The sequence below is a fragment of the Mesoplodon bidens genome (genome assembly GCF_964165515.1).
Source record: "Mesoplodon bidens genome assembly, chromosome: 17".
In the NCBI taxonomy this organism is placed as follows: Eukaryota; Metazoa; Chordata; class Mammalia; order Artiodactyla; family Ziphiidae; genus Mesoplodon; species Mesoplodon bidens.
Genome location: NC_138174.1, coordinates 50,720,948 through 50,748,159, shown reverse-complemented (window position 1 = coordinate 50,748,159; position 27,212 = coordinate 50,720,948). Strand labels below are relative to the sequence as shown.

Sequence of the window (27,212 nt, the reverse complement as noted above, 5' to 3'; positions counted from 1 at the left end):
TCTGAAAAGTCCTAGCGGGCTTGAAACACGTTTAATTCAGAGCCCGGCTCTAGTCTGAAGCCTCGAGCGTCGCGGGGTGTGTGAAAACTTGCCCTTGGTTTAGGCTCATCATCTGAAGAACTGAGAACCATGACAACTCCACAGCCTCCCAGGACGCGTCTCGGGCCGAGGACTGCCCTCTGCGGCAGCGGGCAGGTCCTGCTGATGCAGTCCAGGCGTCGCTCCAGGGGAAAGGTTGCCGCGCGGTCGCAAGAGGCGGGAGGAGTCTGGCGGTGATTGATGGGGAAGGGACGAATGAATAAAGGTACTTGTCTAGGGACAGCAAGGATCCCGAGCAAGCTGCGGAGGCTACACGGTCAGGCATTCCCTCAGTGTTTCGTCAGAGCCAGATCCGCCCGCAGCTGAAGGGAGGCGCGCTCTGCTCCAGGGCAGCCTGGAACCCAGCTGCGAGCCAAGTGCGTCCCGGGAAGGAGGTCCCCGCTGGTCCCTCTGCGCCTGGCGCGTCCGGTCCGCGAGGTAAAAGTTCTGGCTTGGTGTTGAATTAAAATCAGAGATTGAACCTTATCCTGGGGCTTCAGCTTGGATTACTTGTTTGGGGATTTTTTTTTATTATTATTATGTATGGATACAGCGAATTACAATGGGGTTGGAACGAAGGAGAGCGCGTGAGTGTTTGAAGCCACTTGGAGGGCACAGAAGCTTCCGCGTTAATGCAGATACTCTCCCAATCAGAACTGAGATGTCCCAGAGATTTTCCGAGTCAGCCGGCACACTCGTGGGGGGTCCGGGGGAGCCCGAGCGCAGGCAGCCGGGAAGTAGCTGCTTTCACCCGCGGGGAGGAAGGAGTCTTGGCGTCCAGACACAGGGTATCCGGGTTCCTGAGAAGTCCAATGCAGAGACTGGCACATCCCTTGGCCTCTAGGTGCCTTGATTTCCCCCGTCCCCACGCGCCCTTAGCCAGAACGAACACACACGTCTCCCTCTGGGCACAACAGGAGCTCAGAGCTTTGCTCTAGACACCCATCCTTTCCTCCCTGTCACACCCCTTCCAGAATACCCCACCCCACTGCGAGTCATTTACCCCTCGGGAAACGCAGGGGAGAAAAACCAGCGAAAGCTGGCTCTGGAAGGGCAGGAGACGGGCTCGGGCGGGTCACACGCGCCAGAGTCCCCCGCCTACCACTGGCGCGCAAACTTGAGTTACTTTTGCGCGCGGATGGTGCGGGCGCGGCTGCGCTCTGCGCTAGCCGCTGGCAGGGGCGTGGCTGGGGTAGCTGACCCGGGTGTCCCGTCTTCCTTCCCTTGCTGATCTCCAGACTGAAAGCTGAAGAGTGGCCACCCGACTCCCCCTGGAGCAGGCAGCAGCATGCAGCCGCTGCCCAGCCTGTGCGGACGCGCCCTGCTGGCGCTGATCCTTGCCTGCGGCGTGGTGGGGGTCCAGGCTGAAGAGAGGGGATTCCCGCCGGCCGGGGCCACTCCGCCACTTCTGGGGGCCGGAGAGATCATGGCGCCCCCAACTAAGACCTCCTGGCCCCGGGGGTCCAACGCCAGCGTGCAGCGGTCGTCCGCATCTCCGCAGATGCCGAAAGGAGGGAGACTGGCGGGAACCCCACCGCGCACCCTCCCCCCGCCCCCGTGCGAAAGACCCATCGAAATCAAGGAGACTTTCAAGTACATCAACACGGTGGTGTCCTGCCTAGTGTTCGTGCTGGGCATCATCGGAAACTCCACACTGCTGAGAATCATTTACAAGAACAAGTGCATGCGAAACGGCCCTAATATCTTGATAGCCAGCCTGGCCCTGGGAGACCTGCTGCACATCGCCATTGATATCCCCATCAATGTCTACAAGGTAAAGGGTGCCTGCTAATATCGCGATGGGAGGGCACACCGTTAGCAAGGGGGAGATGCCAGAGCCTTTGCAGGAAGCTTAGTCACGAAGATCCAGCCCTTCCTAGAAGTCAGTAATCACTGGAACCAAATAGCCTTTTGGTTTCAGTAGCCCGCTGCTAAGCCTGGAAAAAGCATAGTCCCCAGAGCTGCAGCATAAACATAACTCGGAAACTTGTTAGAAATGACATCTTATAGCCCCACCTCAAACCTACTCATCCAGAAACTCTGGGTGAAGCACAGTAGTTTGTATGTTAACAAGCCCTGCATGTAAGGTTTGAGAACCACTGGTCCTGAAGGACCTTGTCCCTAAATCCAGCTCACAAGGTACATTCTCTCTACTCAGAAATGGATGGTTCATGGACTGGCAGGATTGTTATCACCTGAGAACTTGTTAGAACTGCAAGCCCAACCCAGGCTTATTAAATCAGAATCTGCATCTTAAAATACCTAGGTGATTCAAATGCATACTAACCTTGGGAAGCATTTTCTTAAAGGACCCTAACAGTAGAGGGGCTCGAATAGGTTTTTAGGAGACAAATGGCCTAAAAGAAAGAGACCCAGACAGGACAGTAGGAAAACACAGTTCACCTGCTGTGAATGACCATACTGTACCTACCCATTACTGAATGCCTACGATGGGCCAGGCGCTGGGATAGATGTGTTACTTTCTTTTACTCCTTTTGACAACCCATGCGTAGACATTACTCCATTTAACAGATGATAGGATGTTCAAGGTCTCACAGTGAGTAAGTGATGGAGGTGAGGAGAATCAGGCTCCATCTGTCAGGTTCCAAAGCACAAACTGCACCCCATCAATGATTTTGTGGACAAGACCGAGGACACTGAACATAAAGTCTCTAACAGTTTCAGTAGCTAACAGCATTATGTGATTACTGCAGGCATCAGAGGGAACGGGCTTGAAGAGCTAAGGCAGGACGCAAACCCCTACGCTCTTTGACTCCCGCTTTGAAACTCTGGACACTTCCCAACATCTCTGGGCCTCAGCGTCCTCAACTCTACAATAAAGTTTCTAGTGCCCACTGACTGGGGTTTTGTGGTGTTAAGAAAAGTAGCCTGAGTGAAAGAGCTGGAAAATTTTAAAGGGCGATGCAAATTTGTAAAACTCTGCTTGCCCATCGTAATCAGCAATAGGAAGTCACGCATAAAAACAGAACCAAAAGTGTAAGGGATTGGGAATGTACTTTGGGGATTTGCCTAAAGCTAGTCCTGGGCTCAGTACAAGGGAAAGAAAGGGCATGTTGGTTTAGGAAAGGACTGTGGGAGATACTTTGATCTTTGTGGCAGGAGAAGTCACCAGATGGCATGCCTTTAAATTGCCTTTTATGAATCTCTGGAAATCCTAATCCAACAAGGCATACATTAAGGAATTCTAGAGATTTCTGAGGTTTAGAGACAGGATTTGGATTAGGATCCAGGTCCTAGAAGGCAACACTCCCAGAAATGAGGGATTAATAGATGAAATCCTAAATTCCTGCATGACTACCAGCTCTTGTGAACTCTGAGGGTTTCCTGGGAGAAGCACAGGCTGAAATGGGTCCCTTAAATGCAGTCACAGCTCCATTAGGGCCAGAAGGAACCCATTTTAGGAGTCCTACAGACTAAGTCTTACCATTCCAATGTGGCAGGAGAATTTCAATTCAATTCCTCAAAACTGACTTGAGAAATTTTAGAGTACAAGGTGTTGTGAGAAATTTTAAATAAGTGATAAGATCCTTCTGAAAAGGGAGATTACATCTAGTTTTGCTAGGCTTGCACAGCGTTTTGTGAAAGATTGTTTAGGAAGGTCCCAGGGAACCCCACATGGTCAGCCCATTTAGAAACCCTCCTAAATCAGCCAGCAGATGAAGTGCTGTATGGAAGGTTGGATTGAGGGCATTTTGCCTCCAGATCAGGTGTAAATCAGCTCTTCCAGGACCATCTTACTTTCTCTGTCTGGCTAAATTATTACATTCGTTAAGCCAGAGAATATCCTACTCCCAAAGGACACACAGCTTTTCCTTTCCTTTCAAATTCGTTTATGATTTCCCTAGGAAGTTACAACGTTTTGCCTGAAACCATTCAGTCTGTTAAAGCTGTGTTTCTATTTCTGAAATAAACAAACTGAGTCATTACAAATCTGACCATGTAATCATCCTTTTTGGTCATGAACAAATCCACCACATAGAATTAGGTCCCATCACTAGGTTTGCCATCAGTGAATCCTACATAGTGGCTTTTGGTTTAATTTTATATTGTGCATAAATATGTGTCACTTGAGATATAATATAACAATAATGGCTACCATTTATTATGTACTCAGTACTTGGTTTAGTTCATTAAATCACTGCAACAAACCCTATGGAAGAAGTATTGTTATCACCCCTGTTTTATGGGGAAACTACATTTTGGAGAGGTAAAGAAGTAAATTGCTCGATGTCACACCACTTGAAGGTCGATGTCACACCGCTAGAAAGTGATGAAACTAGGGCTTGAACCCAGGCCTTCTGGCCCTAGAACCCGTGGTCCTCCTGGCCCCCTGCACAGCATGAGCTGAGCATAGATTGCCCTTATCCAACCTGGAGTATTGTTAGGACCTCATTTGAGTGCAGTGCTGCAATTATGGGACACACTACTACATAGTAGGATACTTGGTAAGCATTTTCAGTTTTAATTTGAGTCATCTGAAGATTTCTATCTCCTGAAATCCCCTTCAGATGATCTGTAATGAATATATAATATTGATAATATCACTGTTTGTTATTCTAAAGACTTTGTTTACAAAAACGCCTAATCTAGGGCTAGTTAAAAGCCATTTTCCCTTAAATAATTATGACACCATATCAATTAAAAAAATGCATTTATAATTTCAGAGTAGTCAAGTATTATACTTCATACAAAGCAATTGAAGTGAATTATGAGTGCCATTTAAATTTATCCTGAAGTGGGGGACTTGAATCTCTAAACTAGCGATTTCTAATTTTGTTTTTGTGGGATGTTATTATTCTCTTGAGAATCCAGTTAATTATCCATCTTATATGTTATATATAATTAATATATAAATAGATAATTTATATATATACATTATAATTAATAGATACTATAATGTACATTCACAATTTCTGAGGGTTCATAAAATCCCGCAGTTCCTCTGTTGGTTTACCCACAGGCCCAGAAACATCAACGTGAATCTATTACATTAATCTGGACTTCAGTAAATCTAGAGTTCAGTAAAGTTGACAAACCACAAAATGTCATAGATCTGGCTGGAAGCCATGTTCCTTGATGCGGCTGTAGAATGGGATGGGACTTCACAGGAAGAGGCTGCTGTGAGGGCTGAGAAACCCCAGGGAATGTGTCTACTCTGCTTTGACTCCCTCAGGGAACTGTTTCTCTGGAAACTTCTAGACAGTCTTTTCACCAGGGCTCCTGTGTCAAGGAGGCAATCCTGATAGATCGATGTTGTGGGAGACAGCAAATTGAAGCTCTAAAAGAGCTTCAGATAATCATGAGAACCTGCTGGAAATAAAAGCCTCGTTTCTCCTTCTCAGCAGCGCACACTAGGGCTGTCACTGCATGACATAAGAGCATCCAGATGAAAAATGAAAAAGCAAGCATCCAAAGAGGATGTTTAAAAATATATATGTATACATATGCATATATAAATATATTAAATGTTATGAAGAATGTATAGATGCATAAGTACATAGGTGAATATCATTGGTCGCAGTGCCTGGCACAAAGTAAGCCAGTAATAAATGTCATTAGAATGTGTGTGAGTGTGTGTGTGTGTGTGTGAATAAGAATGGAAACTTGGAGGGTTTGTTTTTCAGTTTTTGCCATTATAAACATGACTACAAATAACATCTTTGTCCATATGGCTTTGCACACATGTGTGACTATATCTGAAGGGTAAATTTCTAGAATTAGAATGATGGAATCAAAGGATATGTGCATTTGTAATTTGATAGGTATTGCCATACTGTAGCCCAAAATTATTCTTGTACTCTTAGTTTGAATCACTATTTTATGTAACATCTCCATATACATATATATGTATCAATGTCTATCTTTAATACATACATGGGTCACTATGCCAGTATTTACATGGTCCATGTATGTACCTGACCCCCAAACCAGTGTTTAAGCATCTGATGTGAGGATGAATATCTCCTTATTTACAAGCTACTTATTGTGCCATTCCCGTGTAGACTAAAATGAATGGAATAATCTAGACATTTGTTGCCTAAAGGAGCCTAGAGTAAGTTGGAGTAGCACCAATGTCAAAGCTGTATAGGAAGAGCTGGGTACACTTGTAGATGCTGTGAATTTTTTATGTTGTTGGTGGTGGTTGGTTGGTTAGTTGGTATAGCTTGGTTTAGTTTAGCAGTGATTTTTAACAAGCCTTGATTGCAGGTTGAAGTTAAAATTTCTTTAACTTCTCTTAACATCTTAAGAAGTTAAAAATGCTTGAGCAAACAATGAGTTTTTAAATTATAACAAGTCACTCTCTTTGTACTATATTTGCATGGAATAACTGACTCAATAGATATATAGTTAACATAAATATAATGTAATATAAATATAATAAATAACATAAATATAGCTTCCTTTATGTGTAAGCAAATTGAGTTTGAAAACAAATCTCCTTGGAAACTGATGACAGATATCTACATGGGCAGACTTTGATAAGGATCCAAGTATAATCAGATGTCTAGTGGTGATGGAGAGCTTTCTAAAAATTGAGCTGGTGACCCGCTGGAGTGCCTCTAGATGGTTTTCTTGTTAAGACTTCGTAGGCTACTATTAGCGTCAAAGAGGCTGCCTTCATAGCTCTGAGAAGCAAAACTACTGACCTTTAATGTTTAACTACTTAAGGTGGGGTACGTGTAACATTAAAACGCTGGTATGTCAAAATGGGAATTGCTTCACTGAACCCTCAAGTGAGTTTGGAGCGAAGTGACCTTGTCACGTAGTCAGACATTCCTGCTTGTAACACAATCAAAGCTGTCTTTCTGAACAAAATCACCTTTCTCACTATCCAGACTTAGACTACTTCTAGTACTTAACAAGTCTGCATATAATTAACTAATTTCATAGTTAGAAGTAAAAGTGAATGAAGGACCAGCAAATTTAACTTTCGAAGTTATACTTTTCTGATTAGTAAATGCAGTTTATGCATATAGAGCAATAGAAGAAGTAAAGGTATCATTGGGTAGGGGAGTCTAATTTTGCCCAAGATAATAACACTGTGCATATTTCCAGTTAAGTAACTGAGATATTTTAGTGACATTTTTGTGATGTCTAGAGACATCTTATTAGCAGAAGCATTTTGTACCCAAAACAGAACTTAGATACCTTTGAGGTTCATTTATTTAAAGCAACAAAGTTTTTAAGGCGTGTTAATTAAGCACATTTGAAGTATTAACATTTTAAAAGTGTTAATAAAGAGTAAGACTATTAGCTTTGAATGACCTTGAGTCAATTAATAAATAAAGCTAACCCCCCAACACCCACATAGCATAGTGCCTGCAACAATCAATTCCAGGCAAATGCTTGTCGACAGAAGATGTTATACTCATATTTTTATAACTGTCCAAAAAAAGGGAGGGAAATTTTGTTCTTTTTTCTATATGTATGAGGATATTGGCCATAACAGAATAATAGGTCAATAGCAGATGTCAAATAGCCCAGAAACTCAAGACTTCCTATTTCTGATTCACTGCTTCACATGTTGGCTGTGGATGCCTGTGACAAAATGGTGGGCAAACTCTTGGCCTTGAGCAATGAAATGTTCCCCAGGTTAACTCTAGGGTGCTTCCTGTGTTTGCCTTTGATCTGCCACTCAGTCACTCCATAAATCCAAGGCTCTTAAAATGTCAAGGCAATGTTTCTTTCAATGTGGTAAGGCTTATCTATCAAAGGCTTTACATTTTTTTCTTTGCTCATTTTAAATGAATCGTTCAAGATCGAAGGCATTTCCATAGTTGTACAAGAGGATGACACAGCCAAGACCATGTTGTTTCAAGGCCAGGGAGCCAGGGTCTTCATTTTCCAAAGAAAACCATATAAGGTATGGCTAATATGCTATAGTTGATGATTTTTACAGAAACATGCCAAACGCTAATCAATGATTAAGTGCTCTCAGGGGCGTTGACAGATAAAGCCTGAGCTGAAATAAGATTCTAGAGGTAATTTATGATGTGAAACATTCTCTTTCAGGACTTTGCAAAGTTAAGAAGAGGATGGTTATGTTTGGGAGATAGCTGAGCATGGTGTATGGATGTACCTTAGCCGGCAACTTCTCTAATTTCAGACTTTTTTCCTTTCCGGTGCTTTTACTTTAGAGACTTATTATTTCTCTTTCCCTATAGATTCTCTGGTGAAAATGTAAAGGAACAAGAAAACGGCCAAACTGGGATGGTAGAAGAGAGAGAGAAAGAGGACTGTTCTGGAGTCAGAAGTGTATTAGCAAAGTTGACAGAAGCATTTATCAAGCAGTGTTCTGTCGCTGAGTCCCCCAGCCATATTCACACCTCCTAACTCGCGTCCCCTCTCTATTTCTCTCCTCCTTAGCTTCATCATGGTTTCCAGAAAGGAGGAAGCCTATTCTCTGGATGTTTACTTTGTACATATCTTCTTGCCCCTCACACAGTGTTTTCAAATTATATTAATGGGCTTTTGAATTCCGTGGTAATCAAACGCTTTCTCACCATAGCTTATCCCATAAGCCATTCTCTGGATAGAATTAGATTTAAGTAAGACATGAAAATACTTAATAAGATTTGTTGAATTCTTTAAGTTTGAGAGTCACTTTCTGAGCCATGAGGACATCAGGTTATAATTCTTTAGTTTCTTCAGGTGTCACAGTGATCTTAGAAGATCCAGCTCAGCTAAGTGAATCTGACCATAAAGCTAGGTTTGTGAATAGCATGTTTTAATGCTCCTAGTTGAATCTTTTCAAAATACGTGACATGTCAATGAAAGGTTTTAAGCACAAACTGTGGATAAGTTTTTAAGTTCAGGTAATAGGAGAGTAGCAATCCATTTATTTATTGGCCTGTTACAGACTTGGAAATAAATTTCACTATAACAAAAGGATATATATTTAAGGTGAACTTAAGTTTCTCTAAGACATATTTATTTTCTATCTTTATTCTATCTCTTTGCTTCTCTTAAAGATTTTGTTTCCAGAAACTTAATTCATTTTAATGGAGTCATTCTTCTAGTTCAGCAAGTGATAGGAATCTTTCCAGAGCAGTGGAAAGCCCTCTCTTTGCCAGTGTGCACACAACAGATTCCTAGGACAGGGCCTCTCTGCCTTGCACAACTCCAGGGGGCACTGTTCATATTGTGGTATTTAAATGGTACCCCTGGGGGATAAGCTGACATTATTCCTCACCCACTTATTCTAACCCACATGGCCTAATCTTTAAGTGATTAAGTGCATTTTAATGGACCCAGGATGGAACCGGTAACTGACATTCGTCCCCAAGGGCACGGGTGCAACGTATGTCAAGAAAATATTTTCTATGCACTTGACCAGCAGCTTAAATTCTCACTGTATGTTTGAATAAGAAAAAAAAAAGGGAGATCCGACATGGGAAATCCTTGAATGAGGGTGTACTATCTTATTAAGACGCCAGTTCAATTGCAGAAAAACTCTTATCTGCTACAGGAAACAGAGATAAAAGCAGAAGAATACACCCTTCCCCAAACTTGTGAAACACAACCACTCCATTATTTCCTTCTTTTGACTCTGACTGTAAAAACATTTCTATAATGCCAGTCATTTGAAAGAAATGTTCACAGTTCATCACGAGATGGAACAGACAGCAATCCAGCAAAGCAACCCTAGTTGTCATTTTTAATGTGTTGCTCACCTACCTTCTGAAATGACCGTCTCTTACAGCGTCTCTATGCTTCCTGAGTCCAGCTCCACCAAATTTACAACTAAAGCACCTCACTGAATCCCATCAGATAGTGAGAAACAGTAGGTTCGTTTTTTTAAAAGTCATTTCCCTGATAGGTTTGAGTAGGGGAGAGAGGGGAGGGGAGGAATTTTGCTTTCCACCTTTTCCGGCCTGCTTGGAAGGCAGAAGTCCAAGAGAAGAGCCAACGCCTCAATCCCAGAGGCCCTGGCTCTATGTGTCAAGACCTGATCATCTGGAAGGGAGGAGGGCATGGACTAGACAATACAAAAATCAATCAATATATAAAATGCATAGTCATCCCAATTCTCTAAAGAAATTGTTTCAAATATAAGAACTGAAAAGTTCATGACAAAAGTTTTATCACAAGGTTTTTGCCTTATGATCAAACTCGTTTATTCGTCCATGAACTCATTCATTCACTGTTATTCAACAACATTTAATGAGCAGTCACTGTGTGCCAGGCACTGTGCTAGGCATGAAAAATGTTGTAGAATATTCTGAAACAAAGAAACAGTTAAAACTCAGTGTATACTGTTAATTTAAAAAAAAATAGGAAAGAAAAATGGTATATATGGTTAATGAGGCAGTTGAACATTTGTTAGTGCAAGATGGTTAACTTTGGCATTTCCTGGCTCTATGGGGCGAGATGCCTTTGGGCATTAAGAGTGGTGTGTATTAATAGGATTTTCTCCATTTAATTTCTCTAGAATGTAATTTTTAATTACAAAAAGAATTGAAAAACCTAAATCCCCCAGTTGGAGAGATTTTGTAAGACTCACTTAATCATACTTTTACAGAAAGGATATTTATTTTCTGTTCATGTTATTTATCCTTTTAGAAGTTTTTAAAAAATTATATAATATATATTTAATATAAAAATAATTTTTAAATATGATATAAAATAATTTTTGGGATTCTATTGACTTTTTCCTTTCTCAAACAGCTGTTTCAACATAAAGTTATGAAATCATGGCCATCCTTGTGTAGAAACCCTGTAGTCAGTATGACCAAGTCTTTTTTCAATCTAGTGTTTATTTATTTATTTGTGTTTACTTTACTCATACAAAAGAAATGTGCTAGGGAAGCAGTAGAAGCCTTAGGCGAAAGGGGCCAGCATAAGGACCGGCTATCGTTTGTCAAATGGACACCACATTGCTCCTAGGACCAACACTAACAAAAACTCTTCCTTGGATGAGCCATCACCGTGTGAAAACCAGTATCTGTTATGGGAGTATTTTCTGACTGGCTCACATTTGATAAATGGTAGGTAATATATATTCAAACTTAGCTTTAAACAGGACCTGAAAATTTAGGGCTTCCCTGGTGGCGCAGTGGTTTAGAGTCCGCCTGCCGATGCAGGGGACACGGGTTCGTGCCCCGGTCCGGGAAGATCCCACATGCCACGGAGCAGCTGGGCCCATGAGCCATGGCCGCTGAGCCTGCGCGTCCAGAGCCTGTGCTCCGCAACGAGAGAGGCCACAACAGTGAGAGACCCGCGTATCGCAGAAACAAAAAGTTTAATTCACGTGGCAGGGACCTAGAAACAATATGGAATTCTAACATTCTTTTTGCGATCAGAGAGATTTGATTACATGCATGATTTGTCTTCAGTATTTAGATCGTGCCCTTAAATTATCTAATTGAATGGGGAAAACTGCAAATAAGGAATAAGAATGTATTATTGCTGGGTTTAAAGTTAGAGTTGCTTCCTCTTGCAATAAAGGAGAATCAATTTCCTCTACCAAGAAGAAAGCTGTATTGTTGGACTTCAGATTATAGATGTTGGATGTCATTATTTTTGTCAAGAAATAGTGAAACAGTTAATTTCCAGGAATTATAAAAATCTCTAAGAACATTCCTTCACCAAATTTTAAAGATGGCATCTTGGTTGAGAGTGATTTTTTTTTTTTTAAGTTCACAGCTTTTCCCCTACCCAGGGCTTTGTTTATTATTAAACAAGAGGTTGACATCTTTTGCATTTTAAATAAGCTCCAAGCCCTAAATTGCCAAGGCATTGAGGCTGGAGGCCATTCAGACAGAGATGAGCATCAGCAGTAGGCGTGGTCTCTGTCACAGGGTATCAGGCTTCTTGGTGTCCCCACAAAGTCTTCTGATCAGAGAAGCAGAGGTTGCCAAAGTCATCCTTCTGACTGACTACAAAATAATAGAAGCGGGCACTCCGTCCCCCCACCTTCTGTGGCCTCTCAGGACTGGCAGCATTCAGGTCTGAGTTGAAATGATGAAGAGTTTTTTTTCAGTCTCTTTCCCTTCAGAAGGGTGGATTAGAAAACTGTAATCTCTCAGTTGTGATTAGGTTTCTGACTATCTCTGTGTTGAACTTGAAGAGAATTGCTACAATTTTCAGTTTGTGTTTCCCTGTCCTCTGTGATAACTTGGGTCAGAGGTTGGGCTGCAGGCCTCCCACTGGTATGAAGAGCAATCATCCAATTTCTAGGCTGAGCCAAAAACAATAGTAACCTCAAAACAGGGCCTGGATTCAGTGCAGAGCTCATTTTCATTGGCCAGACTTCTCTCTCTTCAGTGACCGGACCCTCATTCATCTTGATTCATCTGATGGCTGTACCTATGTGATACTAATATTTGCATATTTGGAAATCTTTGAAGACAAGAAAACACTTGACACTATCTGAATATTTGGACAGTAGATGAATAAAATAGCAGGAGGGTTAGAAGAAAATTTTACTCTACATCTAGATACTTTACCATTGTTTGACACATAGTTATGGGCTTTAAAATACTAATATTGATTTAATTCTAAACACGTTTCATCTAAGATCAGCTTCTTCAAAACATTATAGATTCTAGAATCAGACCACGTGGGTTCAAATGTGGATCTATTACTTACTTAAGTGAGTGACCAAGGACAAGTATGTTAGTTATCTAATGCCGAGTAGTGAATTACCCCCAAACTTAGCAACTTGAAGAATAGCGTTTATTGCCTGACACTCTATCTGTGGGTCAGGAATTCAGGAGCTGCTTAGCTGGTGGTTCTGGCTCAGGGTCTCTCATGAGGGTCAAGATGTTGGTGGGGCAGCAGTCATCAGAAGGTTTGCCTGAGCCTGGAGGATCTTTTCATTCACACACTTGGCAAATTAGTGCCAGCTGTTTTTAGGTGGCCTCAGTTCCTTGTCACCTGTTGGAGTCTTCATAGGGGTGCTTGAGTCTTCTCCTGACACGACAACTCCCCCAGAATGAGTGATCCAAGAGAGAGCAACGAGGAAGCCATAATGCCTTCTATGAACTAGTCTCAGATGTCACACATCATCACACCCACCACATTCTATTCACTAAAAGCAAATCATTAGGTCCAACCTGTGTTCAAGGGGAGGAAAATGAGGCTTCACCTTTTGAAGGGAGGAGTATCAAAGAATTTGTGGGCATATTTAAAATCAATACAGCAAGTTAATAAACTTCTAAGTGCCCCTAAGTTTTTTTACCTATAAAATGAGGGTAATAGTAACACTACCTCATAGGATTGCTTTGGGAATTCAATGATATACCATGTGTAAAGGGCTTAGAGTAGTGCCTAGTCCCTTGTAAGTACCATATATGTGTTAGTTTTGCTTCCCACCCCCCACCCCAATACATATAAAGGCAATCAGAATGATTAGACAGAATATTACCTGGATAGTTTGTACCAAACTGGGTCTGGCAGGGTTCTTTTAACTGTTTGGAATCTTTTTATTATGTTTCCAAGGGTAATTGGCAAGTCTTTTAAAGCACCTTGAGTTCATAGCTGGTTCAGACTTGCAGGACCCTGGCTCTTCCCCATTTCAGCCAATGTCTCCACCATTCACATGATCAACCTCCTTGAGTTTCCTGAGTCTCATATCTTATATCCAACCCATCAAAAAGTCCTGCTAGCTCTGCTTTCAATGCATATCCAGTCTATAACCCATTCTTTTCAGCCCCAGGGCACCACAAGTTTCAGCCCACAATCTCTCATCAAAGCTTCCTTTCTTGACTCTACATTCTAGTCTACATTGAGCTTCCAGACTGATCTTTTTATATTTTTTAATTAATTAATTAATTAATTTGTTTATTTGGCTGCGCAGGTCTTAGTTGCGGCACGCTGGCTTCTCTAGCTGTGGTATGCAGGCTCCAAAACACGCGAGCTCTGTAGATGCAGCGTGCCGGTCTTAGCTGCCCCACGGCACGTGGGATCTTAGTCCCCCGACCAGGGATTGAACCTGCGTTCTCTGCATTGGAAGGCTGATTCTCTGGACCACCAGGGAAGTCCCCAGAGTGATCTTTTAAAAAACATAAATAAGATGATGCCATTTTCCATTTCCCTGTTCAAAATCTTGCAATGGATTTCCTCAAAAAAAGAACAAAAACAAAAAAAAAACATTCAGACTCCTCCCTGTGCAACTACATCTCCTAGACACGTGGCCGGGACCACTCGACCCCAGCCTTGAGAGCCTTCTTGCTGTCCCTTCCTCTCACTAAGCTTCTTTTGACCTCAGGGCCTTTGCATTTGCTCTTTCTTCTGCCTAGAATGCTCTTTGCATGGCTTACATTTTTTAGTCAGGTCCCTACTGCAGGTTGCCTCTTCAGAGAGACCTTGCTGAGAAGCCTATCAAGAAAACTCCCTAAATTCCACCATAATCTTTCAATATGGTGACACTGCCTGTGTGACACCATATTAAGTATTTATGTGTTTTGTGTTTGCCTCCCTCACTAGACTGTAAGCTCCATGAGAGCAGGGAGTTTGCCTTGTTCACTGATAGGCACTCTGTACTCCGAATGGTGTATGGCACATAGTAGGTACTCAATAAATGTTCGCTGAATGAATGAATGAACAAGCAGAGTTATAAGTCAGCTCATTAATCCAGAGGTCACAAGTTAGAGGCTGGTCTGACACATAAAAATATTTTGTTAATACAATGTTATATGACAGTGTTTTTTTTTAAATATGAATTAGTTGACAATTTTTATAAATTGTGAGATTTCATATAAAAATTCCAATTTTGGGCTAAAAATCAAGATACTTTTGTATTGGGGATCTCTTGGCAAAAATCACATCAAGTTTATTAGCAGCAGCTCCTTTTAGACAGGATTTACCCCAGACCCCTCTGTTCCCTATTGTTTCCTGACACCAATGACTTTCTTACACCTGGCTTCCTCCACTCTTCTGTTGCCTGCCTGGCCTTGCAGGCTTTCAGGCCCTAGAAAAAGCATATTTGCTGTAAGTATGCCAACATTTGTTCTACATGTTGGTGTAACTTTTCATGTCTACCTTAGAAATGAAATTGGTTCCACGTTGGAGATCCAGTCATATTCGTACTGAAACACACATTTCAGCTTTGGGTGCCACTCTAGTTACAGAACAATCACCCAGCATGACAAACTCCACAAAGAACCTTCACTAGTGAAAGAACGGAAAGACTCAATTGTGTTTCAAAATAGTTTTCACTTTTGGAAGGTTATTTTTTAAAACATTAAAACACACACACAGACACGTAGATTTGAAATACTTTTCTTTATTTTCAAAACCTCATGAACGTTCGACCCAGATGTTTACCTAAAGTGATTCATTTACCAGGGTGGGGCACACCCAGTTGTCCTAAAAAAGAAAATCACTGAGTTTAACAATAGATGGTTGCATAGTCTGAAGTCAGATAAACGGAAATATACGTATGGTACCAAGAACTAGGTCTTTTGCTGGCTGGATAGCCACTGCCTATATATTTTAGGGGCCTGAATATTTAAGAATCTGCTGTATGTCAGGAACTGTACTAGGCAATTGCAGAAGTTCTTTTCTGTCTGATGGGCTAGGGGTTCCAGACAGCAAAACTTAACCAAACAAACAAGTATGGTATAATATATACAATAGGAGTTGATAAGTGCTATGGATGAAACGGTAAGTGGAGTAGGATGAGGGGGATGGGGAGGCCTGACCAGTTCCTATACCTAATAGTGTGGTCAGTGTAGGTCATGTTGAAAAGATGAGATTTGAGTAAGACCTGAAGGAGGTCAAGGAGCTAGCCAAGTGAATCTGTGGGAGAAAAGCCTTCCAGGATAAGGAAGAACGTCCAGTGAAGCCCTAGTGAAGGAGTGTGCCTGCTGGGTTCAAGGAGCTGTGTGCTGAGTTACAGAGCAGTCAAGTTGACTAGAGTGAAGAATAAGTACATGAACACGCACACTGTTCTCCATAGGAGTCGTCTAGTCTCTCTGGCTAAGAAACATTTGTTTTTTGTTTTGTTTTGGGTTTTTTTTGGCCATGCCACATGGCATGTGAGATCTTAGTTCCCCGACCAGGGATGGAACCCTGCACTGGAAGCGTGGAGTCGTAACCACTGGACCACCAGGGAAGTCCCACGTCACCTATTTTTAGTTAACCTTATTTTGATTTGGCCACCAGCTGAGTACTTGAGACTCCATAACAGTATGAGAGGCATTTTCAGCACTGCAGGCCCAATCTTGTAAGGAGAACTTAAGCAACTGGCCCCAGTTGGCCCTGCAGTGGAGGAGACCTTGACCCTAAGCTACTGTCTGTGTATAGTTAATTCTCCTGAACTGGCTGCCCTTTCATTATTCCCAATCCACTCTCTTGTTCCAGATATCAAATGCAAGTGCTTTTCAGAGGAGTAGTCTATGAGAAAAAGAATAAGAACTGGAATTTGTTATTTTAACTCTACATGTTCATTTGTCTCCACTAAGTGATACATACAGTTCAGAGGGCGCCCTGTGAAAATCTCCCTAACAGAGCTTTATGTTTCCTCAATGCAGCTACTTGCCGAGGACTGGCCCTTTGGAGTTGAGATGTGCAAGTTGGTGCCTTTCATACAGAAGGCCTCCGTGGGAATCACTGTGCTGAGTCTATGTGCTCTAAGTATTGACAGGTAAGAGCATATATCTAAGCCAGGTATATCCTGACCGCTATCCTAGCGATTGCTATGTTACTTAGAAAATAAACTGTGTAATTCAATAAAACTAGGCTCTGCCAGCTTGGCAAACGATTATGTTTTATTCTTCAGATATCGAGCTGTTGCTTCTTGGAGTCGAATTAAAGGAATCGGGGTTCCAAAATGGACAGCAGTAGAAATTGTTTTAATTTGGGTGGTCTCCGTGGTCCTGGCTGTCCCTGAAGCCGTGGGTTTTGACATGATTACCACTGACTACAAAGGAAGTTATCTGAGAATCTGTTTGCTCCATCCCACTCAGAAAACAGCCTTCATGCAGGTAAATTTTACTCTTTTGTCCCCCTTTCTTTTGTTGCCTTATAAATATTTAGCTATTTTTTCCCTGATCTCCTCTTCTTGGGAAGCTACTGATTTATGACTCTCCTTGGCATGAATTAAGAGTGTAGGTCCTAGGGCAGTGGGATTAATGGTGACTAATGACCCAGGCTGCAAGAAGCTGGGTCACTACTTCTCCAAGGATCCCCTGGTGCTCAGGAATACAGATAAACCAAGTTTACATGAGAGAATCGATTTGAATTTATAGCATTTCTGCTCAAATTCCCATAAGGACTGGCAGCTACTACATATTCTGTATGAAGCAGCACAGCAGTCATTAGAAGGAGTGTGTGGCTCAGGGAATGATCAAGTAGAAGTCGCCCTGGTATGGATGGATTGATCGGAATCCATGTGAATCCGTGAAGCTCGGTATGAATACCAAGCTTGTCTTCTCTCTAAAGGGAAAGCTGCCATTGCAAAGAACTTCATCTTGGCCATTTATTCAAGAGCTTTTAATCAGGAAATAGGAAAAGAATGGTAATACTGGTCATCAGAAGATAGATCCTAAGTGTAAAAGGCTCATCCCAATAGAATGGGTTAAGAGGAGTTAATGCAAAGGGGGCTGGTCCAAATGTCACCAATGATTATTTTTTATTTTACACGTAAGGCAAGCTAAAGCTTTATGAATATGTATAGATCATGGTAAACAAAAGAATAAAGAGGGGCATTAATGTGAAATTGAGACTGCTGTTTTCTTGTTTCTTATTAGTTAAAATGGGAAAAGTACTGCACAGATTACATAAATTCTGCTCCAACACAGATATATCTGGAACAACAATTTTAAGAAGGAAAAGAAGAAAAGAGCAGAAAAAGAATAAGACAAAAGGCATGCTACAAGCAGCTTTGATTTTTAGTTGATAGGTTAGATGTATACATCCCTTAGGTAACTGATTAATATAGACCTCTTCCTACCTGCTTTTCCCATAAACAAACTTGTTAAAAAGTGAAAAACTCCCATAAACACTAGGATATCTTTACCCATTCAGATGTGGTATTTCACACAAAGAATTCCTTAGGGATAACTTGCATATGTGAAGACAAAAATATTTGAATTACCAAATATTTAAAATTTTGCCCAATTACTTACATTTTTATGTGTAATGATAGCACACTTCCTTAGAGAATTGAAATGCTTTTTAGGAAAAGTTTGTTTCATTTAATTTAATTATTTGTTCAGCAGACGTGGCCTGAAAGATTCTACATAGTATTTATAAAATGGATCGACTTTAGAAGATAATTTCCCCTTGATGAGTATTTTTTAATTTAACATTTGATATGTAAGATTTTCTTACAGAGGAATATTAAGTATAACATTCTCTCTTTCCCATAGTTTTACAAGACAGCTAAAGATTGGTGGCTATTTAGTTTCTATTTCTGCTTGCCATTGGCCATCACTGCATTGTTTTATACCCTGATGACCTGTGAAATGTTGAGAAAGAAGAGTGGCATGCAAATTGCTTTAAATGATCACTTAAAGCAGGTAAGGAAGTAGAAATATTTGCTGACTCATGATTACAATCCTGATTATGAATATGAAAATTATCATGGTGATAAGAAACTAAAATTATCATACACCACAGCATACTTCCTTTTTCTTGTGCTGGTATTTTTTAATATACAAAGAATATTTTTTATATTATCTATCTGGAGATATTCTACATAGTCTAAAAAGATGTAAAAAGAGCCATTACTTTTTAAAGATGAGTCTCTAATCATTTTCTGTCTAATTCACATTAGCTATTCAGTTTAAACCTCAGTGTCCTGAATTTTTACAAATGCCACTGATTTTTTGTAAACGATATTAAATATTTCATTTGGAAAGTGAGAACACTGTGATTATAATGAGGCATCTATTCAGTGTCTGACCGTGGTTTTATTTCAGAGACGGGAAGTGGCCAAAACAGTATTTTGCCTGGTCCTTGTCTTTGCCCTGTGTTGGCTTCCTCTTCACCTCAGCAGGATTTTGAAGCTCACTCTTTATGATCGGAATGATCCCAATAGATGTGAACTATTGAGGTAAGAAAGGTAAAATAGAAATAGTTGTGTAAATAAATGCCATTCAGAAGTTTTTCCATTGATCCCTTTCATTGGCAAGAAGAGAGAGTACCATTTTTCTAATCCTTAGGGAGCAATTAAGATGGCCATTTTTTTTTACCTTTACTCCTATTTCGAAGGGAGAAGTAAAGGGACTTAGGAGAACACTGGGAATGGAGAGCCAGGGTTGTCCAAATGAGTGAGTAGCACAATTGAAAACGTAAGGGCTGGGCTTCCCTGGTGGCGCAGTGGTTGAGAGTCCGCCCGCAGATGCAGGGGACACGGGTTTGTGCCCCGGTCCGGGAAGATCCCACATGCCGCGGAGCGGCTGGTCCCGTGAGCCATGGCCGCTGAGCCTGCGCGTCCGGCGCCTGTGTTCCGCAACGGGAGAGGCCGCAACAGAGGCCCGCATACCGCAAAAAAAAAAAAAAAGAAAAGAAAACATTAGATCTGATTCTCCTTTGCACTTTGTATATCCTTTCTTTTCATCCAGCCTCAGCGCTTCCAAAAGAGATTTCATTTTTAAAAATTATTATTAATTAATTATTTGTTTTTGGCTGCGTCGGATCTTCGTTGCTGCACGCGGGCTTTCTCTAGTTGCGGCGAGCAGGGGCTACTCTTTGTTGCAGTGCACGGGCTTCTCACTGCAGTGGCTTTTCTTGTTGCAGAGCACAGGCTCTAGGTGCACAGGCTCAGTAGTTGTGGCGCACGGGCTTAGCTGCTCTGCGGCATATGGGATCTTCCCGGATCAGGGCTCGAAGCCGTGTCCCCTGCCTTGACAGGCGGATTCTTAACCACTGCACCACCAGGGAAGTCCCGAGATTTCATTTTAAACGAGAGAATTGAGCATGGGTGGCGTGGGGCGATGACAGGGACAGAGAATAAGAGAGAGAGAGACAGAGACAGAGATCATAATCTGCAAAGACTAGTGATAAAGTCAAAACCATTGTAAATGGCTAATTATTTTGTTCACAAAAGCACAAAAGTCTGTAAAGAATATAGGTTCATAGCAGCATATTTTTTTACAGACATGTCTTGTATTATTTTTTGCAGCTTTTTGTTGGTATTGGACTACATTGGCATCAACATGGCCTCCCTGAATTCCTGTATTAACCCAATAGCTCTGTATTTGGTGAGCAAAAGATTCAAAAACTGCTTTAAGGTAAGAGAGTATTCAAAAATCAAAAGCCCTTTTTAATCTGGCATCAAATATAACCCTTCCAAACTATTAATATTTCTATCCAAAGAGATCTAGTCAATTGTTTTGCAGTTTCCCCTAGTATTACATGATAGACAATTCTTATTTATTTATTTATTTATGTATTTAATTTTTGGCTGCGTTGGGTCTTCATTGCTGCGCACGGGCTTTCTCTAGTTGTGGCGAGTGGCGGCTGCTCTTCGTTGCGGTGTGCGAGCTTCTCATTGCAGTGGCTTCTCTTGTTGCAGAGCACCGGTGCTAGGCACATGGGCTTCAGTAGCTGTGGCACGTGAGCTCAGTAGTTGTGGCTCGGGGGCCCTAGAGCACAGGCTCAGTAGTTGTGGCACACGGGCTTAGTTGCTCTGCGGCCTGTGGGATCTTCCTGGACCAGGGCTCGAAGCTGTGTCCCCTGCCTTGACAGGCGGATTCTTAACCACTGCGCCACCAGGGAAGCCCTAGCTGTTTCTTTTTAAATGTGAATTTTGCTCATAAATCACTATAATTGATTTCTGCCTACAAATCCCAGTCAACCATTCCCTACTGCCTCCACCAATCAAGTTTACTCATAGAGTTACACAGAAAATGAATGCAAATTGCACGCATTGATGTCTGACAAATATCACAGGATAAAATAAGAGCTACACATGATTAAAGGCACCGTTCCCATTTTTGGAAGATTTTGGACTATGCAGCACACTGTAGATTATAACTAAGTTAGTTTCTTTTTCATACAGAGGTGACAGTAACTAGTCAAGCAAAGCAGTTTAATTCAGGTTTTACCTCCACTTTTCTGCCTTCATGCTATAGCAGAGAAGTGCTCCTTGATGTGGAATATGTGAAATTATTCCTCATTTGCCTGCTTGCATTTGTGTGTAACATCTATCCATCCATTCATTCACTTCTTCAACAATCTAACATAAATAAAATATTCCCTTCCCTTATGTGAGAATGATTCACTTGTCCCTGGTGTAACAGAACCCGGATTCACCTGCTCACCACTCATATGCCAATAATTCGAGAGGCAAGTGTCAGTAGAAAAGAAAGGTGCTTTAATCAGAAAAGCCAGCAGTCTGGGGAGATGGTGGACTCGTGTTCAGAGACCAACACCAAAGATTCTGCTCAGCCATGACAGTTTTTAAAGGGAAAAATGGAGGGGGAAGAATCTCAATGAATCATCAAGGCAGGAGGTTGGGTTCTGCCTCTCCCCTGCGGACAGACTGGCTGGCTCTCCCTTCAGATGTTATCTTGCCGGAGTGGTCTGCATGCAGGATTGCTTAGGGGGGGCTAGTGTGGGTAGAGAGCTAGTCTTACTTCTTTTTATCTAGGAAGAGAATCAACAGGTTAGACAAGGCATGGTGTGCATTCAGGAGAGCATAAGTCAGGAATTCGTTTCAATTGCTTAGTGATCACATTTCTATAATTAGGTCCTTTCGAGGTTATAGGGGAACAGAAATGGGCAAACAGGAAAGGGGCAAAAGAGCTGCTTTTAGTTCCCCACTGTCAAACACCATTCCATTTCTATGGGATTAGGGGCAAAGGTCTATCTTCTGTAACTTCTTCATGCTGACATGGGACGCCATATTCTCAGAGTGGAAGATGTCAACATGGGTCTGTAACATCTCTTTGCTGACAATTTTATTGTAGTTGCGTGCTTACATATACGGGCAGAACAAGCTACAATTATTTTGCTGCTCACCAAGGTACAGATTATTATGAGCAATAATGTTAGTCCCATTCTCTTCAGGCTCGTTCTTGGACTTGTGCTAGCCATAGATTCAGTACTGCTCAAGATGGTGCAGCTTATGTCAGGGTTACAGTCTGGTCATCATGGAGTTAGCTTTTTCCCTCTGGTGGCAGTTACCGAACCTGTAAAACAACTGGGGAATGTGCATCAGACACTGAGGCTGTGGCTCTATTGTCCTAATTATTAACTGCTTGGTTTTGTACTGGAGGGTGTGGTGCCTTGGTTCTGCTTGGTTCCACTGGAAGTTCATTATTGGAAAACTGAGAACTTAGCTTCCTTGTAAAATCAAAGGCAGTCTATAAAATTCTTTGCTTACTCATAAACTCATAGATTTTAGAGCTAGAAGAGAATGTCACCAGATCATGTCCCTCATTTTACAGAATAGAAAGCAATGGAACTCACATTTTCTTATGCATATAAATTCTCAGAAAACAAACAGAATTAACAGGATTTTTAAAAATCCAAGAAAAAATTTGGATGACTACAACTGAGACACATATACTTTATAACCTTATTGTGTAACAGTATTGAAAAGTCACATGAGATTAAACACGTGGCTGAAAAAAATGGTGATGTAATATTAAGTTTATTGACATGGGAAGATGTTTATGTCACTGTCAAGGCCATGGAGTAGTATGTATAGTCCAGTTTTATTAACATAATTATACACACACTTCCACAAACATGCACATATACAGTCATGTGTAGATATGTGTGTGGTAATATTTCCATTTGCATAGGAAAAAGTCTTGGGTTATGTATTTATCAAATATTAAAAGTATTTCTCAAGTAATCAAGAGTAAGTATCAAGAATTAAGAGTGGCTTTCTCTTTCAATTTTAATTAAAGATGAGGAAGTTTAATGATGTACATTTTTTCTTCTCTGTATTTTCTAGTTTAAAAGAATTATCAGGGCTTCCCTGGTGGCGCAGTGGTTGAGAGTCCGCCTGCCGATGCAGGGGACACGGGTTCGTGCCCCTATCCCGGAAGATCCCACATGCCGCGGAGCGGCTGGGCCCGCGAGCCATGGCCGCGGAGCCTGTGTGTCCGGAGCCTGTGCTCCGCAACGGGAGAGGCCGCAGCAGTGAGAGGCCCGCGTACAGCAAAAAAAAAAAAAAAAAAAAAAAAAAAAGAATTATCATATACTACTTATGTAATTATATGTTTTTAAGGGGAAAATAAAAGGGCATGGAAAGAAATTGGCAGAATTGTGTATCATGCAAAGAAAGCCAGAATTCTGGAGAGGAGGAAGGGTTGTGATAGTGTAACTGATGTAAACTTATAACGAGTTACTTTGTTTTGTACAGTCATGCTTATGCTGCTGGTGCCAGTCATTTGAAGAAAAGCAGTCCTTGGAGGAAAAGCAGTCGTGCTTAAAGTTCAAAGCTAATGATCACGGATATGACAACTTCCGTTCCAGTAATAAATACAGCTCATCTTGAAAGAAGGAATATTCATTTTCTTTACTTTGGACAGAAATCATTAAAACAAGGAGGCGTCCGCCAAACAAAACAAAACAACTGTGTGTTTGCACAGAACAATGTAAAAATGTAAGAGTGATTATTTTCTTAACACTCAGACTTACTCATGACATTTTATGAGCTGTTTACAGCATGAGAAGAAAAGCGATGAGAATTAAGAAAGCCTCATTGTGAAAGCACTTAATCCTTTACACTCAGCACTTCAATGTGGCTCTTCAGAACTTCTGGTATATTCATACACCACTTACGTTTAAACTGAGCTCACTCAGAATTCCTATTAAAGATGTTTATGTTTTAAATTAAGGTGAATCTGATGCCAAGGAAAAATGTGTGGCTGCGAAACAGAATTTTTAAATGAAATTTAAATTACTCAATTTAAAATTTTAAAAGTCTTTTAAAGGAACTTTTCTATTAATAGTCTCACACCATTGGTTGGACTATAATTGGAGCCAACATATGAAAGCAGTTCAGCTGGTGTATTTTTTTGATGTTAGAGACATAGTTAAGTGATCAGGAGGGAGTATCAGAGAGATTGAGGTTTTTGAAAATAGTCAACTTTACATTCAGATAAGATCAAATGTCACAAAGGGGCAGAGAGAGAAGGTTTGGAATGCCATCCCAAAACACTGCTTTGAAATCTCCTATTCGTGTACTCTGCAAAGAAAATACTACCTACCATTTTTCTGAGGATTATTAAAACATTCTTCTTCTTTCACTATTGTAGTTTAAATGCTATGTGTTTAGTTTTGTCATCTGTAAATACTTAGCTACAATACACAACGTGTAGATGATTAAACAAAGGGCAGGCCCCAGCGTTCATACCTTTACGATGGAGAGATGCCAGGAACCCCATAATGGACAGAATGTGAGTTGCCTGGAGCAGTGTCCATGGGGCAAAGGAGGAAGCAGCATCTTCTCTCACCCCTGCTGCAGTTAAGATGGTCTCTGGCAATGTATCATACGATAGTTAAAACACTATTTTTAAGATCATAGATATTAGAGTCAATGTAACAGTTACCTGTAAAGCTTATTACTAATTTTTATATTATTTGTGTAAATAACTAATAGAAAAGAATTCTGGATGTGGGGCTTTCCTGTCACTTACAGGCAAAGCTGCTTTTTGAGACTGTTAAGAGCCTCTTACTTTGTGCATTCTTGCCTAATTCTTTCATCTCCCCAGCAAAGTGCCTCAGGTTAACTTGGATGAGATGTGTGTGAAAGTATGTACAAGAGAAAACGGAAGACAGAGGAAATGAGATGGGGCGGGAGGAAACCCATGGGGACAGATTCCCTTTCTTAGCCTGATGTTCGTCACTGCCCGTCACATCAATGCAAAAGGTCCTGATTCTGTTCCAGCAAAACAGCGCAATGTTCTCACAGTGGCTTCAGGAACAAATTGGGCCCAAGAGCTTTAACTCTGTCTTAAAATATAACAGAGTTTCTACCCTTGTTTTTTGTTTTTTTTGTGTGGTTTTTTTTTTTTTTTTTTTTTTTTGGTAACCCAGGGCCACAGCCACATGTTGAGAATAAGCGAGCAATGTTGTTTTCTGCCAGCATCTAACGTGATGCTACCAAAACCCCAATAATGGGGCCAGAAGGAAAGGACAGTAATTAATTCACATGCCACGTGGAATCTATTTACAAATCCCAGGCTTATTTATTAATTTCTTCCCAATCACTTTTTCAGATGCTTGTCATCACGAAAGACATTTCAAACTTCGGATTTTAAATTAACTTTGGGTTACTACTGTCTTCAGTTTGTTAATATATTTTTTATTCCTATTTAAATTTGAGCTCATTTTATTACCATTCATTTTATTTCTCATCTGCATCATAATGCCCTTTCCTCCTCCCTGTCAGAGTTGTGGTCTGTAATCATCTTGCCAAATTTTAAACTGCACACAAATAGCATATACATGCATTATTTATAATGAAATTGTGTTCAGTAGCTTTTCTAAAAATGTTTGATTCAAAATTTTAACATACTGACAAAGGTTGGTAAGAAACAAGCATGATTTCTTAGCATAAATAAAATCAATATGGGAAAAGGTGCTACTGTTTAACTTTAAAACATATTTTCTAGTATTAAGGACTGTATAATATAACAATGGACAAAAATAATGTTAACATGGATGTAAAACTTAAAAGATTTATAAGTGATTTTATACTGTTTTCTCCTTTATATTTGCTAATGTGGGTGTGTGTTAGTATTGACAGCTTACAACATATGGCCAAAGGAATACAGTTTATAACAAAGCATGGGTATGCTGTAGCTAACTTTATAAAATTGTAATATAACCATGTAAAATAATTATATATTTTGTTTTTCTGAGGTCACTTAAAGTGGCAACTACTGTAGTTGCTAATTCTATGTTATGTAAACAAAATCAATAAAAATTTAAATTGCTTTAAAAAAAGACCAGCTTGTTTTTCACTGTGCAGGCAATAACTAACATTAATTTATTATTAAGTGTTTAAAGGAAATATAAATGTTACAAATGGACATTATTTATGTTAAACACACAATTATCAAGGAAATATGAAAGCTGTTACATTAAAATGCCAAGTTTCTATTATGTTTTATTGTGGTGAGTAACCAGATATATATACATTCAGTTTTCCGAGGTTGATTATCTGACTGATTGTTTCCAGTGGCACCTTGTGTCTTTCCATCTCTGGTTTCCTGCCTTTGGATCATTTCACTGTTTAATCATTATTGTACCATAGGTGAAAGTTGAAAGGCTGAAATGAGATTTTGGAATCACTCATTTCAGTTCATAAGCTCCTTTGGAGAGCAAGATGGGATGAAATTAATAAGATGAGAGGTTCCTACTTGACAGGAGATAGAAATGATAACAAAATTTAATACAAGGCAAAAGGAAGTGACCACTAAATAACTGTGTACTGACTGCTCTTGAGGTTCACGGGTCTGTATCTCTTAGCACATAATCCCTTTCTTTCCCTGGCAAAAATCATCTAGAATTAACATTTGCTCTTTTCCCATATCATTATCTTAAACTCAGCCTAGTGTTTCAGAGCTTTCTATGAGTCATCCCTCACCTTTGTTGGATTTCAGCTGCCTAATCTGAGCTGGGTATTTTGAGATATAGGTATTCTGAATTCAGGAGCTACATGAGAAGTACAGGAGAGCAAAACCCAGGCAGAACCCTCTCTCAGGAGTCACCAAAAAGAGCCTACCTTCTCTTGAATTGTTAGTTGTCAAGTTACAATAATAATAATAATGCCCACATAATTCATTATAGTAAATGTAGGCAGAATAAATACAATTTAGATCCTTGGCAGAAAACCAAAAGATGTAGCAGCTCTAAGATGTAAATGTTCCAAAATCCAAAGAGTGCAGAGGCCAAGCTTGTGAAGAACAATGTATCTGGCTGGACTGACTTGCTTTCAGTCGTTAGTCAGCCTCAGAAGTGACAACGTTAAATAATCAACAGATCGAATGTGTATACCCAGATCAGAAAATCTCACTGGACACTTTCAGGATTCAAGGCTCGCTTAAGCACAGGGAATAACTCCACACTGGTAGGAAGGCAGCACGTGTAATGGAAAAAGCATCAAAAGTCAAAAAACTGGGCTTCCCTGGTGGCGCAGTGGTTGAGAGTCCGCCTGCCGATGCAGGGGACATGGGTTCATGCCCCAGTCTGGGAAG

At 40.8% G+C, this 27,212-nt stretch overlaps 1 protein-coding gene across 1 annotated transcript; it reads left to right on the top strand.

The window, feature by feature from the left end:
* EDNRB (endothelin receptor type B) lies at positions 1-25,959 on the top strand. The gene is made up of 8 exons (XM_081214835.1): positions 1-516; positions 1,317-1,852; positions 16,578-16,690; positions 16,826-17,030; positions 18,417-18,566; positions 18,969-19,102; positions 20,174-20,282; positions 23,369-25,959. Exons 2-8 carry the CDS (start codon positions 1,367-1,369, stop codon positions 23,501-23,503), a joined length of 1,332 nt encoding a protein of 443 aa, XP_081070961.1. The 5' UTR covers positions 1-516; positions 1,317-1,366; the 3' UTR covers positions 23,504-25,959.
* Positions 25,960-27,212: the final 1,253 nt, after the last annotated feature.

Coding starts and splice junctions, on each gene's coding strand:
- EDNRB (XM_081214835.1), top strand. CDS start 1,367: ATGCAGCCGCTGCCCAGCCTGTGCGGACGCGCCCTGCTGGCGCTGATC. Junction 17,031..18,416: donor AGAAAACAGCCTTCATGCAG/GTAAATTTTACT, acceptor TCTTTCCCATAG/TTTTACAAGACAGCTAAAGA. Junction 18,567..18,968: donor TAAATGATCACTTAAAGCAG/GTAAGGAAGTAG, acceptor GTTTTATTTCAG/AGACGGGAAGTGGCCAAAAC.